This window comes from Chlorocebus sabaeus, chromosome 13 (assembly GCF_047675955.1).
Source record: "Chlorocebus sabaeus isolate Y175 chromosome 13, mChlSab1.0.hap1, whole genome shotgun sequence".
Classification (NCBI taxonomy): Eukaryota; Metazoa; Chordata; class Mammalia; order Primates; family Cercopithecidae; genus Chlorocebus; species Chlorocebus sabaeus.
The window spans coordinates 68,010,181-68,024,728 of NC_132916.1; the positions used below are offsets into that span (position 1 = coordinate 68,010,181).

Consider the following 14,548-nt stretch of genomic DNA (forward strand, 5'->3'; position numbering starts at 1 on the left):
TAACTGTAATTCCTAAAAATGATGAACATTTTCATCTTCAGGAACATGAAACATCATTGACTATTCTCTACAGACGATAGGCAAAGGGTCTTACTGGTCCAGTACGTACAAGTCCTTCAGGAAGAAAAACATGATTCTACCAGGATTGGGTTGAATAGAGAGAGAACTGCAGCTTAAGATTCATGAGTATGGAAATAAACAGTTCTTCTGTCTAATAAACTCTCTAGGACCTTTAAAAAACAACAACAAAAAAAAAAAACATGGCTTTTTAAAATCCAAAGTCCTTGCCTTGGGAAGGGACAGGACTAAAGTAAAAATAAATGAAGTCTGTTTGAAACTCATGAGTTGCACACCTCATGTTGCCAGAAGCTAGTTTAAAAAGCAGTCTAGCTGGGGTTTCCACGCAAACTCAGCAAGTCATGAATCAACTTGCAGGCTTTTCTCCCAGAGGCCATAGGAGCTGGGTGTGTCCCAGAGATGCTGTGTCCTGATTCTGTGGAAAGGGTGGGGAAGAGAGGTCAGAGAGGATGTTTCTGGAGAAAGTTGTGCATGGCTTTCCTTCTTAGCTAGGAGGGAAACGGGGGTGTGTCAGGAGAGTGAATGGGAGAAGTGAGGGCAGATGAGTGGATGTGTGAGTAGTGTTAGCAAACCAGATTAAACAAACTGCTCATAGTTTAATCTGATGCTCAAATAAAACACTTTGCCTGTATTTCTAGGTATGGAAGAAGAGAAAGAAAAACCTAAATTGGAATGAGATCCAAACCTAAACGCAAGAGCTAGATTGAGCCGCCATTGAAGACTCATTCCCCTCCGGCATTGGCAGTGGGGGAGAAAAGGCTTCAAAGGAACTGGTGGCATCAGCACCCCCCGCCCCCAATGAGGACACCTTTTATATATAAATATGTATAAACATAGAATACAGTTGTTTTCAAAAGAACTCACCCTCACTGTGTTTTAAAGAATTCTTCTCAAAGTCATTATTGATAATAACATTTTTTCCTTTTCTAGTTTTAAAACCAAAATTGGAACTTGGATTTTTATTTTGGCAATTGTAACTCCATCTAATCAAGAAAGAATAAAAGTTTATTGCACTTCTTTTTGAGAACTATGTTAAAGTCAAAGGGGCAGATGTAGAGTAAGGCTTTTGTGTATTTAGTCCTAAAGGTGGCTGTAATCATGAACCTAAGCCACCATAGGGACCTGAGAGGAAAGGGGACAGATGTTTCTCATTGCAATAATGTCACAGTTGCCTCAAATGAGCACTATTTGTAATAATGATGTCAATTTCATGAAAAGCCTGAGTGTATTGCATCTCTTGATTTAATCATGTGAAACTTTTCTTAGATGCAAATTCTGACTTTAATAAAGACGAAGCCACTCTGAACCTGACGTCTGCATGGTGCATCTCAAAATCCTAACAGCATTGGTGTCTCCTTTTTGTTTTTATTACCTGTTGAAAATGGGTTTACTGAACGTGGTTCTTTCCTATAATTTTCGGATTTTAAAAAATGTGAATCTTTTTGATAACTCCAAAACAATTTTTTTTCTTTTTTTTTTTTCAGAGTCTCGCTCTGTTGCCCAGGCTGGAGTGCAGTGGCGCAATCTCGGCTCACTGCAAGCTCCGCTTCCCGAGTTCATGTCATTCTCCTGCCTCAGCCTCCCGAGTAGCTGGGACTACAGGCACCCCCCACCACGCCTGGCTAATTTTTTGTATTTTTAGTAGAGACGGGGTTTCACCGTGTTAGCCAGGATGGTCTCGATCTCCTGACCTCGTGACCCACCCACCTCAGCCTCCCAAAGTGCTGGGATTACAGGCATGAGCCACCACGCCCGGCCACAAAATTGTTTTAAAAAAACTATTTTACAAAGTCTTTGACCATAATTATTTTTAAGATGAAAAATATAATGTTATATAAATTATAAAATGTTACTTAACACAAATATAAGTATTGATTGCCCAATGTTGAGAGAGATCAACAAATGATATAAAACCATTCACTCCAAAATTAGAATTAAATTTTAAAATTAAAAAATGAAAAACATTAAACTTTAATTTGAAAAAAATTTAAACTCAAAAAATTTAATTAAAAATTACAGTTACATTTAAATGTAATCAAATGCTAAAAATCTCTCTTCCTTCCTTCTCTCTGTCTCTCTCCCACACACATTCACTCTATATGCCCCATTTCTAAAAGCATAATTGATAGAAATATAGAATACATCTAGCAGCGTTACCATGTTAGTTTCCTAACTCATGGAGTTGGAACTGTTAAGTAGGAAAAGTCAAGCAGAAATCCACCAAAACAGAAAAGCACAGCAATACCACACCCTTGGAATGACTGCTGCAATTAGTGCAGGATCAAAGACTTGAAGGATCCAGAGTTGGTTTCCATCACAACTACACATATCTTACCTGTCTGACCTCTATTATGGGTTACACTGTGGTATTGTGTCCCCCTAAAATTTATATATTGAGCCCCTAACCCCCTAGTGCCTTAATAGGACTGTTTTGGGAGACAGGGCCTTTAAAGAGGGGATTAAGTTAAAATGAGGCCATTAAAATGGGCCCTAATCCAATCTGAGTAGGGTCTTTGTAAAAAGGGGGAATTTGGACACACAAAGGGACATCAGGAATGTCCACACACTGAGGAAAGACCATGTGAGGGCATGGGAAGAAGGTGGCCAACTGCAAGCCAAGGAGAGAGGACTCAGAGGACCCAAAGCTGCCGATGCCTTGATCTTGGACTTCTAGCCACCAGAACTTTGAGAAAATAAATTCATATGGTTTAAGCCACCAGTCAGTGGACTGACATTTTGCTATGTCAGTAACAGCAAATTAATATGATCTATGTACAAAAGATGGATGAATTTTGGAGAATGATAAATTATTGTAAGCTTACTTAGGCGGTGGCTCCACTGATATCAGTGTTTCCAGAAATCTTTTTGCCTTCTGGAAACAGAAGGCAATACAAAACAATACAAAAACCACACACACACACACAAAAATACAATCCCTGGGATATCGGATGAAGGCGCTAAAATTTCCTTTCTTTTTTTTTTTTTTTTCTTTGAAATGGAATTTTGCTCTTGTTGCCCAGGCTGGAGTGCAGAGGCACCATCTCGGCTCACTGCAACCCTGCCTCCCATGTTCAAACGATTCTCCTGCCTCAGCCTCCCGAGTAGCTGAGATTGCAGGCATGCACCACCATGCCCTGCTAATTTTGTATTTTTAGTAGATATGGGGTTTCTCCATGTTGATCAGGCTGGTCTCAAACTCCCAACTTCAGGTGATCTACCCACCTTGGCCTCTCAAGGTGCTAGGATTGCAAGCGTGAGCCACTGTGCCTGGCCTAAAATTTTCTTTCAGTGGAAAAATGGAGTGGCGAGGCTGGGCGCAGAGAGGCTGGGGCTGTGGTCCAGTGTGGGCTCCACTGGTGGGCAGCAGCAGCTTCGAGGAGCTCACTGAGGCCCTAGCCCAGCCGCAGCTGCTCAGACGCAGCTTTAACTAATTAATTCAGGAAAAAATGTGGATTCAGAAAAGAACCCAGTAAGGTTGAACCCCGAAGATCAGACACGGGACAAGTGGTGAAGGATACAAAAGAAGTGCTTTGATTCCTCTGGTGGAAGAAACATGTCTTTTATCTTTCTCCCTGTCCTATAAGGACTCTCCTAAAACCTTTATTTTTTTACTGTTGGGTTTACAGGCTGTGCATTTGGATCAGCTGCTATTTGGCAATATGAATTACTGAAATCCAGGGTCCAGAGTTATTTCGATGGCATAAAAGCTGATTGGTTGGATAGCATAAGACCACAAAAAGGAGACTTCAGAAAAGAGATGAACAAGGGGTGGAATAACCTAAGTAATGGCCAGCGGACTCAGGTATCATAGCTGCAAATGTCCTTGTTTTCTGTTTATAGAGAGTACCTTCTCTGCAGTGGACAGTGATCAGATATTTCACATCTAATCCAGCCTCAAAGGTCCGTTGTTCTCCAATGTTGCTGTCAACATTAATCATTTCTCTTTATTTCACATGGCAGCAAATATGTATGTTTTGTGGAGCTTCTCTTCCAGTATAGTGAACATTTTGGGTCAAGAGCAGTTCATGGCAGTGTACCTATCTGCAGATGTTATTTCCAATTTTGTCAATTATGTGTGTAAAGTTGGCCAAACAAAGATATGGACAGTGACATGATGCATCTCGCGCCACCGTGATGATCCTTGCAGCCGTCCACACTAAGATCCCAGAAGGGAGGCTTGCCATTATTTTCTTCCAATATTCACATTCACGGCAGGAAATGCCCTAAAAGCCATTAATGCCATGGATACGGCAGGAATGATCCTGGGATGGAAATTTTTTGATTATGCAGCACATCTTGGGGGAGCTGTCTTTGGAATATGGTATGTTACTTACAGTCCTGAACTGATGTGGAAGAACAGGGAGCCTCTACTGAAAATCTGGCATGAAATAAGGACTAATGCCCCCCCCCCACCACCCCACAAAAAAGAGGTGGCTCTAAGTAAAACTGGGATTGCACAGTGCTGGTGCCTCTGGCTTGTGCTGCCTGAGAGCCCCAGGAGACATTGGCCCTAGAGTGATCACGGCTGTGCTCCCACCTGGAAGACGCCAGCATCTGGCCTCCCAGTGTTTTCAGTTGTGTCCCCCGGTCCATGGCTTTTCAGAAAGTGAATATGACACAGTTGTGAAATCAAGGTTTACATCTAGTTTGTAAAAAATAAAAAAGTAAAAATAAAAATAAATTTCTTTTACCTTGCAAGGATAGCATAACGCCCTCACTATATTTTCTCAAGGCTATTTCTCTGTGTGTGTGTGTGTGTGTGTGTGTGTGTGTGTGTATGTGTGTGTCTGCAAGTGTTATACATATTTTTATTATTTTATTTTAACTTTTAAGTTCAGAAGTACACGTACATGTTTGTTTTATAGGTAAACTTGTATCATGGGGGCTTGTTCTGTGGATTATTTTGTCACCCAGGTATTAAGACCAGTACTCATTAGTTGTTTTAATAAATAAATAATAAATAAACAACAAATATAAAATGATCCTCTCCCTCCTCCCACTCTCCACCCTCTGAATGGTCCCAGTATATGTTGTTCCGCTCTATGTGTCCATGTGTTCTCATCATTTAGCTCCCATTTGTAAGTGAGAATATGCAGTATTTGATTTTTCTGTTCCTTCATTAGTTTGCTAAGGATAATGGCCTCCAGCTTCATCCCTGTTCCTGCAAAAGACATGATCTCATTCTTTTTTTATGGCCACATAGTATTTCATGGTGTATATGCACCACATTTTCTTATCTAGTCTACTATTAATGGGCATTTAGGTTGAGTCCATGTCTTTGCTATTGTGAATAGGGCTGCATTGAACATATACATGCATGTGTCTTTATAATAGAATTATTTCTATTCCTTTGGTGATACACCCAGTAATGGAATTGCTGGGTAGAATGGTATTTCTGTTTTTAGGCCTTTGAGGAATCACCGCACTGTCTTCTGAAATACTTGACTAATTTACGTTCCCACCAACAGTGTAGAAGCGTTCCTGTTTCTCCACAACCTCATCAGCACCTGTTATTTTTTGATTTTTTAATAATACCCATTCTGACTGGTGTGAAATTGTATCTATCTCACTGTGGCTTTGATGTGCATTTCTCTAATGATCTGTGACACTGAGCTTTTTCTCATAAGATTGTTGACCAAATGTATGTCTTCTTTTGAAAACAGTCTGTTCATGTCCTTTGGCCACTTTTTAATGGGGTTGTTTGCTTCTTATAAATTTATTTAAGTTCCTTATAGGTGCCGGATATTAGACCTTTGTCAGATGCATAGTTTGCAAATGTTTTCTCCAATTCTCTAGGTTGTCTGCTCAGTCTGTTGACAGTTTCCTTTGCTGTGCAGAAGTTCTTTAGTTTAATTTGATCCCATTTGTCAGTTTTTACTTTTGTTGCAGTTGCTTTTGGTGTATTCATCATGAAATGTTTGCCCAGTCCTATGCCCAGAATGGTATTGCATCCATTGTCTTCCAGGGTTTTTGTAGTTTGGGGTTTTTCATTTAAGTCTTTAGTCCATCTTGAGTTAATTTTTCTATATAGTGTAAGGAAGAGGTCTGGTTTCAGTCTTCTGCATATGGCTTGCCAGTAATCCCAGCACCATTTATTGAATAGAAAATCCTTTCCCCATTGCTTGTTTTTTTGTCAGGTTTGTCGAAGATCAGATAATTGCAGACATGTGGTCTTACTTCTGCATTCTGTATTCTGTTCCATTGGTCTATGTGTCTGTTTTTGTCAGTACCATGCTATTTTGGTTACTGCAACCCTGTGGTATAGTTTGAAGTCAGGTAGCATGATGCTTCTAGCTTTATTCTTTTTGTTTAGGATTGCCTTCTGAAGGTTATTTCAATCATGGCTTTATATCATGATTTAGTCCACAGTGACCTTGTTTGTCTAACTGTCCCATGGGAAATCAAGTTTTTATTACATTGATTATATCACACTGCTTGAAGAATTCAGCAAGTACCCTAGATAACTTGAGAAGACACAAGCATGCTAGAGGGCAATAGATAAATGGCCCCCTTTCAAAAAAACTGGGCCATCTACCTTTGTGAAGCTTCTAGGGCTCCAGTGATCTGAATGAGACATGTCAATATATACCCTCTAAAGTAAAATCAAATTGTTTCATTTTGCATGCATTACTACTATGAAAGAGGCACATTGCTTGGTATGTCTTATTAGATTTTGAAGGAAGCATATGTCGCATTGAGTGTGCTGTTCTTATCCCTAGATCACAACCAGAAAAAAATTAGAGTTATAAAAATTATAACGAAAAATCTAAAATCATTACAATTTGCTGATGAATGATTTTTTTTTTTTTTTTTTTTTTTTTTGAGACAGAGTCTCACAGTGTCGCCCAGGCTGGAGTGCAGTGGTGCAATCTTGGCTCACTGCAACCTCCCCCTCCCAGATCCAAGCGATTCTCCTGCCTCAGCCTGCCAAGTAGCTGGGATTACAGGCGCCCACGACCACACTCAGCTAATTTTTTGTATTTTTAGTAGAGACGGGGTTTCAGTATGTTGAACAGGCTGGTCTCAAACTCCTGACCTTGTGATCCACATTATTACTGCCAAAAAACCATCTCAAAACTTAGTTGCTTAGAAAATTTATTTTGCAAATGAATTTGCAACGGGCAGGACTTGGTGGCCTGATCTTGTCTATGTGCCGCTGGTTATCTGCTGGGGTGACTTGAAGGCTGGTGGCTAGAATCCTCTGAAGTTTTGCTCATTTATATGCCCAGTGATTGCTACTGGTGGTTGACTGAGGCCTCAGCTAAGGCTGTGATTGGAACAATGATATGTGGCCTCTCCACATTGCTTCTCGGCTTCACCCCATGTGACTGTGTGTCTTTTCCATGTGGTTGCTTGGCCTTATCACAATGTGGTGCCTGGATCTTAGCAGGCCCAATGAAAAGTTTTTATTTAATATGATTTAGAGTCAGAAGTCACATAGTATCACTTCTGCTGCAGTCATAGTCTGGCCTAAAGTCAAGGAAAGGGAATATAGATCCCCATGTCTTGATGGGAAACGATCAATGTTACATTGTAGAAAGAATATATGTGATGACCAGATATTGGTGGCTAGATTTGGAAACTACAATCTGTTACACACATCCAAAACAATAAACTGAAAGCTGACTTTGAAATTAAGATAATAAGATTATAGAGTACAAATACATGAAAATCCATAGTTTTATTATACATAAGATGTAATGGGATATAATGGAAGAAAAGGACCCTTTGTAATAGCAACAGCTTTATGAAAAAAATTTTGAAACTATTAAATGATGCAAAAGAAGGTTTGAAGAAATGGAAACACATACCATGTACTTAAAGCAAGAGTGTATCATAGATACCAAGTTCCAGGTTAATTTATTATTCAAAAATACAAACCTTTGTTTTTTATTTATATGCTTATTTTTGAAACTAGACAAGTTAATCTTTAAGGTCATAGATAAAAATTAACAAGCAAGAATTGATAGGAAAGCTCTGAGTTAAAAAAGCAATGAGAAAGAACTAGAAGACTAGCCCAACCAAGTATTAAAACATATTATAAAGGCCTCATTTAATAAAGCAGTAGGAAATTGACTATGAATACACCAACTAATAGAACAAAATAGGAAGAACAATAATAGAAATGAATACATGTAGGAATTTGGAATATAATAGAAGTTGTACCTCAAATCAGCGAGGAAGGATAGGTTATTCAATATCATTAGGACAACTGGAAAGTGATCTGGATAAAAAAAGTTGGATCTATATCTTGCATCTTTTACCCTGACATATTTTTACAAACAGTTTATCTTCCTAATATATATAGAGATCCTTAAAAAAGGAAGAAAACAACAACCTAATAAAAAAATAATGGCAAGAAAACACGAATAATTCAGAGTAAAACAAAGTATCTCTTAAACAAATGAAAAGAATGCAACTTCAATCATAATAAGAAAAAGTACATATTAAAGCCACACTGAATATCATTTATATCTATTGGCTTGACAAAACTTCTAGCCTTTCACCACACGTTCTACTGAATAAGAGTATAGACACTTTCATAATTGCTTGTGGAAGTACAAACAGGCACAATCCTTATAGAAAGGAATTTATCTACATCTTTTAAAATTACAAATGCACAAACCATTTAACCTAGCAGTTCTATTACTCAGAACTTATGCTAACTCATATTTCCACATATGTTAAGCTTATTAATTGCAGCAAAGTTTGTAATAGGAAAAAATGGAAACAATTGAAATGTTAATAATAGGAAACTGCTTTTAGAAATTATGATGCCTCCACTTAATGACTACCATAAAAAGGAGGAGCTGTAAAAAGAAGGAAGAAGGGAGAAAAGAAATGATGACATTCTGTGCACTGATCTCGAAAATTTTCTAAAAATCAACTTTAAATTCTAAAAAGAAATATGTTGAATAGTGTGTATAGCATGCCACTTTTCAAAAAGGGTGGGGGGAGATAAAAGAATGGATTTTTGCTTGTATGCACATAAGAAAACTTTAGAAGGATACATAAAAGTGTAAAAAGTTGTCCATTTAAATGGTACAGGGGAAAACAGGACTGATAAAATGGAAATAGAATTGGTGGGAGATTGTTCATTATGCATGTTATTTTTTTATTTTTGAAAAAATTATATTACCTGTTCTAAAAAAGGTAGTTAATAATTTTAAACTAACTCTTTGAAGAAGGAAAAGTATGTTAAAGAGGAAAATTTAAAAGGGACTACAATTTATTCAGGAAATAATGGCACAATATCTCATAATTAAACTTAATGAATGTGGCCAAAGCTATACACAGAAAAAATATATAGCCTTTGATTTTATTTTTACACAAAACTAAATGAAGGAAACAAACTACATATTCAGCAGAAGAAGTAGAAAACAAAATCAAATCATAGAGATATATGAGGAAATAATAAAAATAAAAGCAGAAGTTAAGCAGAAAAACAGCAAAATTGATAAATTGATTAATAAATACAGTATCTCACCTGTAAAAGTATCAATAAATATGCAAACTAATGACATGGTAACTGGAAAGAAAGAGAGAGAGAAACACGAATACTTGACAATATAAGCAAGGATGGAAAGAAAATTTTTAATTTTAAAACATTTTTTAGCTTTATGGACACAAATTATTAGACCTCAATAAAATGTACAATTTTCAGGGAAAATTGATTCAATAAAAATTAGAAAGCTTTAATAAGCTTACATTTAGGGAAGACATTTCAATTTTTCATTAACTATCTCCAAAAAAGGAATTGAGTCCAGATCATTTTATGAGCAAGTCCTTAAAAAATCTTTCAAACAACAATTCTTGTGTTATTTTAAATGTTCCAAAATTGCAGAATGATGAAACACTTCCCAAATTAGTTTTCAAAGTTAATATAATCCTTGTAAAAGCCAACAAAGAAAAAAATGTACTTGCTTTAACTAAAATATTGGCAACATAAATTCAACACTAAATATGTTTTCATGACTAAGTAGTTCTATTCTAAAAGTTCAAGGATGGCTTAATAGTAGAATTTTCATTAACACTACTATCTCAATGATGCACAAAAGAAAAAAATCACGATATTCTCTACAGTTGTTCTAGGACATTTGAGAAAATTTAACATTGATTTATGATAATATTAGTGAAAGAAAAATATAAAAACATTCCATATCATTATAAGGAATAGCCATCTAAAACACCGAAGACTTTCCCATTTAAAGTCAGAAATGAGACAAAATATCCACAACACTGTTATTGTTCTTATTTTTCTGAGGAGTTGGGAATGTCAGATCTAGATTCAAATGAGTTATATTTTTACCTTCAATGAAGCTACATTTTTCCCTTTTTAATTGACATGTAATAATTGTGTATATTTATGGGATACAGTGTGACATTTTGATACATGTATACCATGTCTAATGATCAAATCAGGGAAACTGGCATATTCATGACCTCAAACATTTATCATTTCTCTGTGTTGTGAACATTCAAAATCCCCTCTTCTGGCTTTTCAAAAATATACAATAAATTATAGTTAACTATATTCATGCTGTAGAGCTTCAGAGCACCAGAATTCATTTCCCATGTCTAGCTGTAATTTTGTATCTGTTAACTAACCTCTCCCCACCCTCCCCTCCCTCTACCCTTCCCAACCTCTGGTATCCATAATTCTAACTCTTTTCTTCCATGAGCTGAATTTTTTTGTAGCTCCTACATATGAGTGAGAACACGCAGTATTTCTCTTTCTGTGCCTATTTCACTTAATGTCCTATAGGCTCATTTAAGGTGCACAGATGTCAGGATTTCAATTTTTGTGGCTGAATAGTATTCACTTGTGTGTGTGTGTGTGTGTGTGTGTGTGTGTGTGTGTACACCATATTTTCTTTATCCACTCATCTGTTGATGGACCTTTAGGTTACTTTCATATCTTAGCTATTGTAAATAGTGCTGCAATAAATATAGGGGTGCAGGTATCCCTTCAATATACTGATTTTCTTTCCTTCAGCTAAGTGCCCAATACTGGGATTGCTGTCTCATATGGTAGTTTATTCTTAGTTTTTTGAGATACCTCCATACTATTTTCGATAATGTCTGTACTAATTTACATTCTCACCAACCATGTATAAGAGTTACCTTTAGGCTGGGCGCGGTGGCTCAAGCCTGTAATCCCAGCACTTTGGGAGGCCAAGATGGGCGGATCACAAGGTCAGGAGATCAAGACCATCCTGGCTAACACGGTGAAACCCAGTCTCTACTAAAAAATACAAAATATTAGCCGGGCGTGGTGGCGGGCGCCTGTAGTCCCAGCTACTCAGGAGGCTGAGGGAGGAGAATGGCGTGAACCCGGGAGTCGAGATCCGGTCACTGCACTCCAGCCTGGGCGACAGAGTGAGACTCCGTCTCAAAAAAAAAAAAAAAAAAAAAAGAGTTACCTTTACTCCACATCCTTGCCAGCACTTATTTTTGTCTGTTTGATAGTAGTCATTTCTAACTAGGGTGAGATGATATTTCATTGTGGGTTTGATTTGTATTTTCCTAATGATTAGTGATGTTGAGCACTTTTTCATGTTTGTTGCCCATTTGTATATCTTCTTTAGAGAAATGTCTATTCAGTTCCTTCGCCCACTTTTTAATCAGATTATTTGTTTCTGGTGCTGAGTTGTTTGAGTTTATGAGTTCACTGTATAATCTGGATATTAGCCCATAGTCATGAAAACAGTTTGCAAACATCTCACATTCTACAAATTGTCTCTTCACTCTGTTGTTTTCTTTGTTGTGCAGAGCTTTTTAGTTTAATATAATCTCATTTGCCTATTTCTGCTCTTGTTGCATGTGTTTATGAAGCCTTAAGCATAAAATCTTTACCTAAATCAATGTCCTGAAGCATTTCACCTATGTCTTTAATTTTAGTTGATTTTTGTATAGGTAAGAGATAAGAGCCTAGCATCATTCTTCTGCATATGAATGTCCAGTTTTCCTAGCACTGTTTATTTAAGAGGGTGTTCTTTCCCCAGTGTATGTTCTTGGTGCCTCTATTGAAAATCAATTGGCTGGTAAATATGTGTATTTCTGGGTTCTCTAGTCTGTTCCATTGGTCTGCGTGTCTGGTTTTGTACCAATACAATGCTCTTTTGGTCATTATAGCTTTGTAAGATATTTTGAACTCAGGTAGCGTGATGGCTCCAGCTTCGTTCTTTTCATTCACTATTGCTTTGGCTATTTAGGGTCTCTTGTGGTTCCACATGAATTTTAGGAGGTTTTTTAAAATCTATTTCTATGAAGAGTATCATTAGTATTTTGATAAAGATTGCATTGATTCTATACATTGCTTTGGGTAGTATGATCATTTTAACAATATTAATTTATCTAATTCATAAGTATAAAATTTCCATTTGTTTATATCCCTTTTAATTTCTTTCAATAGTGTTTTGTAGTTTTTGCTGTGGAGTTTTTTACTTCCTTGTTTAAATTTATTCCTATGTATTTTATTTTTTGTAGTCATTATAAATGGGATTGCTTTCTTGACATCTTTTTTAGTTAGTCTGTTATTGATAGAATAACAATGCTATCAACAATATCATAGAAATGCTATTGATTTTTCATGTTGATTTTGTATCACACAACTTTACAGAATTTGTTTATCAGCTCTAAGAGTTCTTTGGTAGAGTCTTTATGGTTTTCTATAAATAAGATTAGGTCATCTAAAAATGGGGACAATTTTACTTCCTCTTTTCCAATTTGGCTGCATTTTCTTTCTTTCTCTCACCTAATTTCTCTGGCTAGGATTTGCAGTCGCATATTGAACAAGAGTGGTTAAAATGGCCATCCTTGTCTTGTTCCAGTTCTTAGAGGAAAGGCTTTCAGCTTTTTCCCATTCAGTATGATGCTGGCTGTGGGATAGTAATATATGGCCTGTATATGTTGAGGTATGTTCCTTCTAGGCCTCTTTGTTGAGACTTTTTTTTTTTTTACTTTAAGTTCTGGGACAGATGAGCTGAACGTACAGGTTTGTTACATAGGTATACACGTGCCATAGTGGTTTGTTGCACCTATCAACCTGTCACCTAGGTTTTAAACCCCATATGCATTAGTAATTTGTCCTAATGCTTTCCCTCGCCTTTCCCTCCACCTCCCTACAGGCCCCAGTGTGTGATGTTCCCCTCCCTGTGTCCATGTGTTCTTGTTGTTCAGCTCCCAATTATGAGTGAGAACATGCGGTGTTTGGTTTTCTGTTCCTGTGTTAGTTTGCTGAGGATGATGGTTTCCAGCTTTATCCATGTCCCTGAAAAGGGCATGAACTCTTTTTTTTTAATGGCTGCATAGTATTCCATGGTGTATATGTGCCACATTTTCTTTATCCAGTCTATCATTGATAGGCATTTGGGTTGGTTCCAAGTCTTTGCTATTGTAAATAGTGCTGCAGTAAACATATGTGTGCATGTGTCTTTATAGTAGAATGATTTATAATCCTTTGGATTGGCTTTGGTAAGGTAAGACTTTTTTTTGTGGATGTAACTATAGTGTTGCTTTGGTAGGATGTTTTGGCTTTCATTCTGTGTGGTCAATGATTTATAAACCCTTTGGGTATATACCCAGTGATGAGATGGTTGGGTCAAATGGTATTTCTGGTTCTAGATCCTTGAGGAATCACCACACAGACTTCCACAATGGTTGAACTAATTTACACTCCCATGAACAGTGTAAAAGTGTTCCTATTTCTCCACATCCTCACCAGCATCTTTTGTTTCCAGACTTTAATGATCGCTATTCTAACTGGTGTGAGATGGTATCTCGTTGTGGTTTTGATTTGCATTTCTCTAATGACCAGTGATGATGAGCTTTTTTTTATGTTTGTTGACCACATAAATGTCTTCTTTTGAGAAATGTCTGTTCATATCCTTTGCCCACTTTTATTTCTCAGTCCACAATGGGCTGAGAAATACTTGATATAATTTCACTTCTTTTCAATTTGTTGAGAGTTGTTTTGTGGCCTAACGTGTGGTCTATCCTGAATAATGTTCCGCGTGCTGATGAGAAGAATATATATTCTGCAGCTGTTGGATAAAATGTTCTGTAAATGTCTGTTAGGTCCATTTGGTCTAAAGTGTAGATTAAATCTGTTTCTTTGTTGATTTTCTGACAAGATTAATCTATCTAGTGTTAAGAGTGGGGTGTTGAAGTCCCCAACCATTATGGAATTGTGTCTCTCTCTTTCTCTCTTTAGCTCTAGTAATATGCATTATCTATATCTGGGTTCTCTGATATTGAGTTCACATATATTTATAATTGTCATATCCTCTTGCTGAATGGATCACTTGATTATTATAGAATGGCCTTCTTCATCTCTTTTTATGTTTTTTGACCCAAAGTATGTGTTTTTCTGGTGTAAGTATAGCTCTGACTGCATGCTTTTGGTTTCTAATTGCTAGGAAAAGTTTTACCACTTCTTCACTGTCAGTCTATGTGTTTTCAGGTGATA

The 14,548-nt window shown here is 37.0% G+C and overlaps 1 protein-coding gene and 1 pseudogene across 2 annotated transcripts in view; both read left to right on the forward strand.

Annotated features, from left to right (window-relative positions):
• Positions 1–1,384, forward strand: part of AIG1 (androgen induced 1) — a 270,247-nt gene extending 268,863 nt beyond the window's left edge. For both annotated transcript variants that reach the window (XM_073022538.1, XM_008006812.3), the window contains one exon: positions 717–1,384. In XM_073022538.1, coding sequence (XP_072878639.1) covers positions 717–744 — 28 coding nt within the window. In that variant the 3' untranslated portion in view covers positions 745–1,384. The remainder of the gene's footprint in view (positions 1–716) is intronic.
• Positions 1,385–3,374: 1,990 nt separating this feature from the next.
• LOC140713170 (presenilin-associated rhomboid-like protein, mitochondrial pseudogene) lies at positions 3,375–4,713 on the forward strand (annotated as a pseudogene).
• Positions 4,714–14,548: the final 9,835 nt, after the last annotated feature.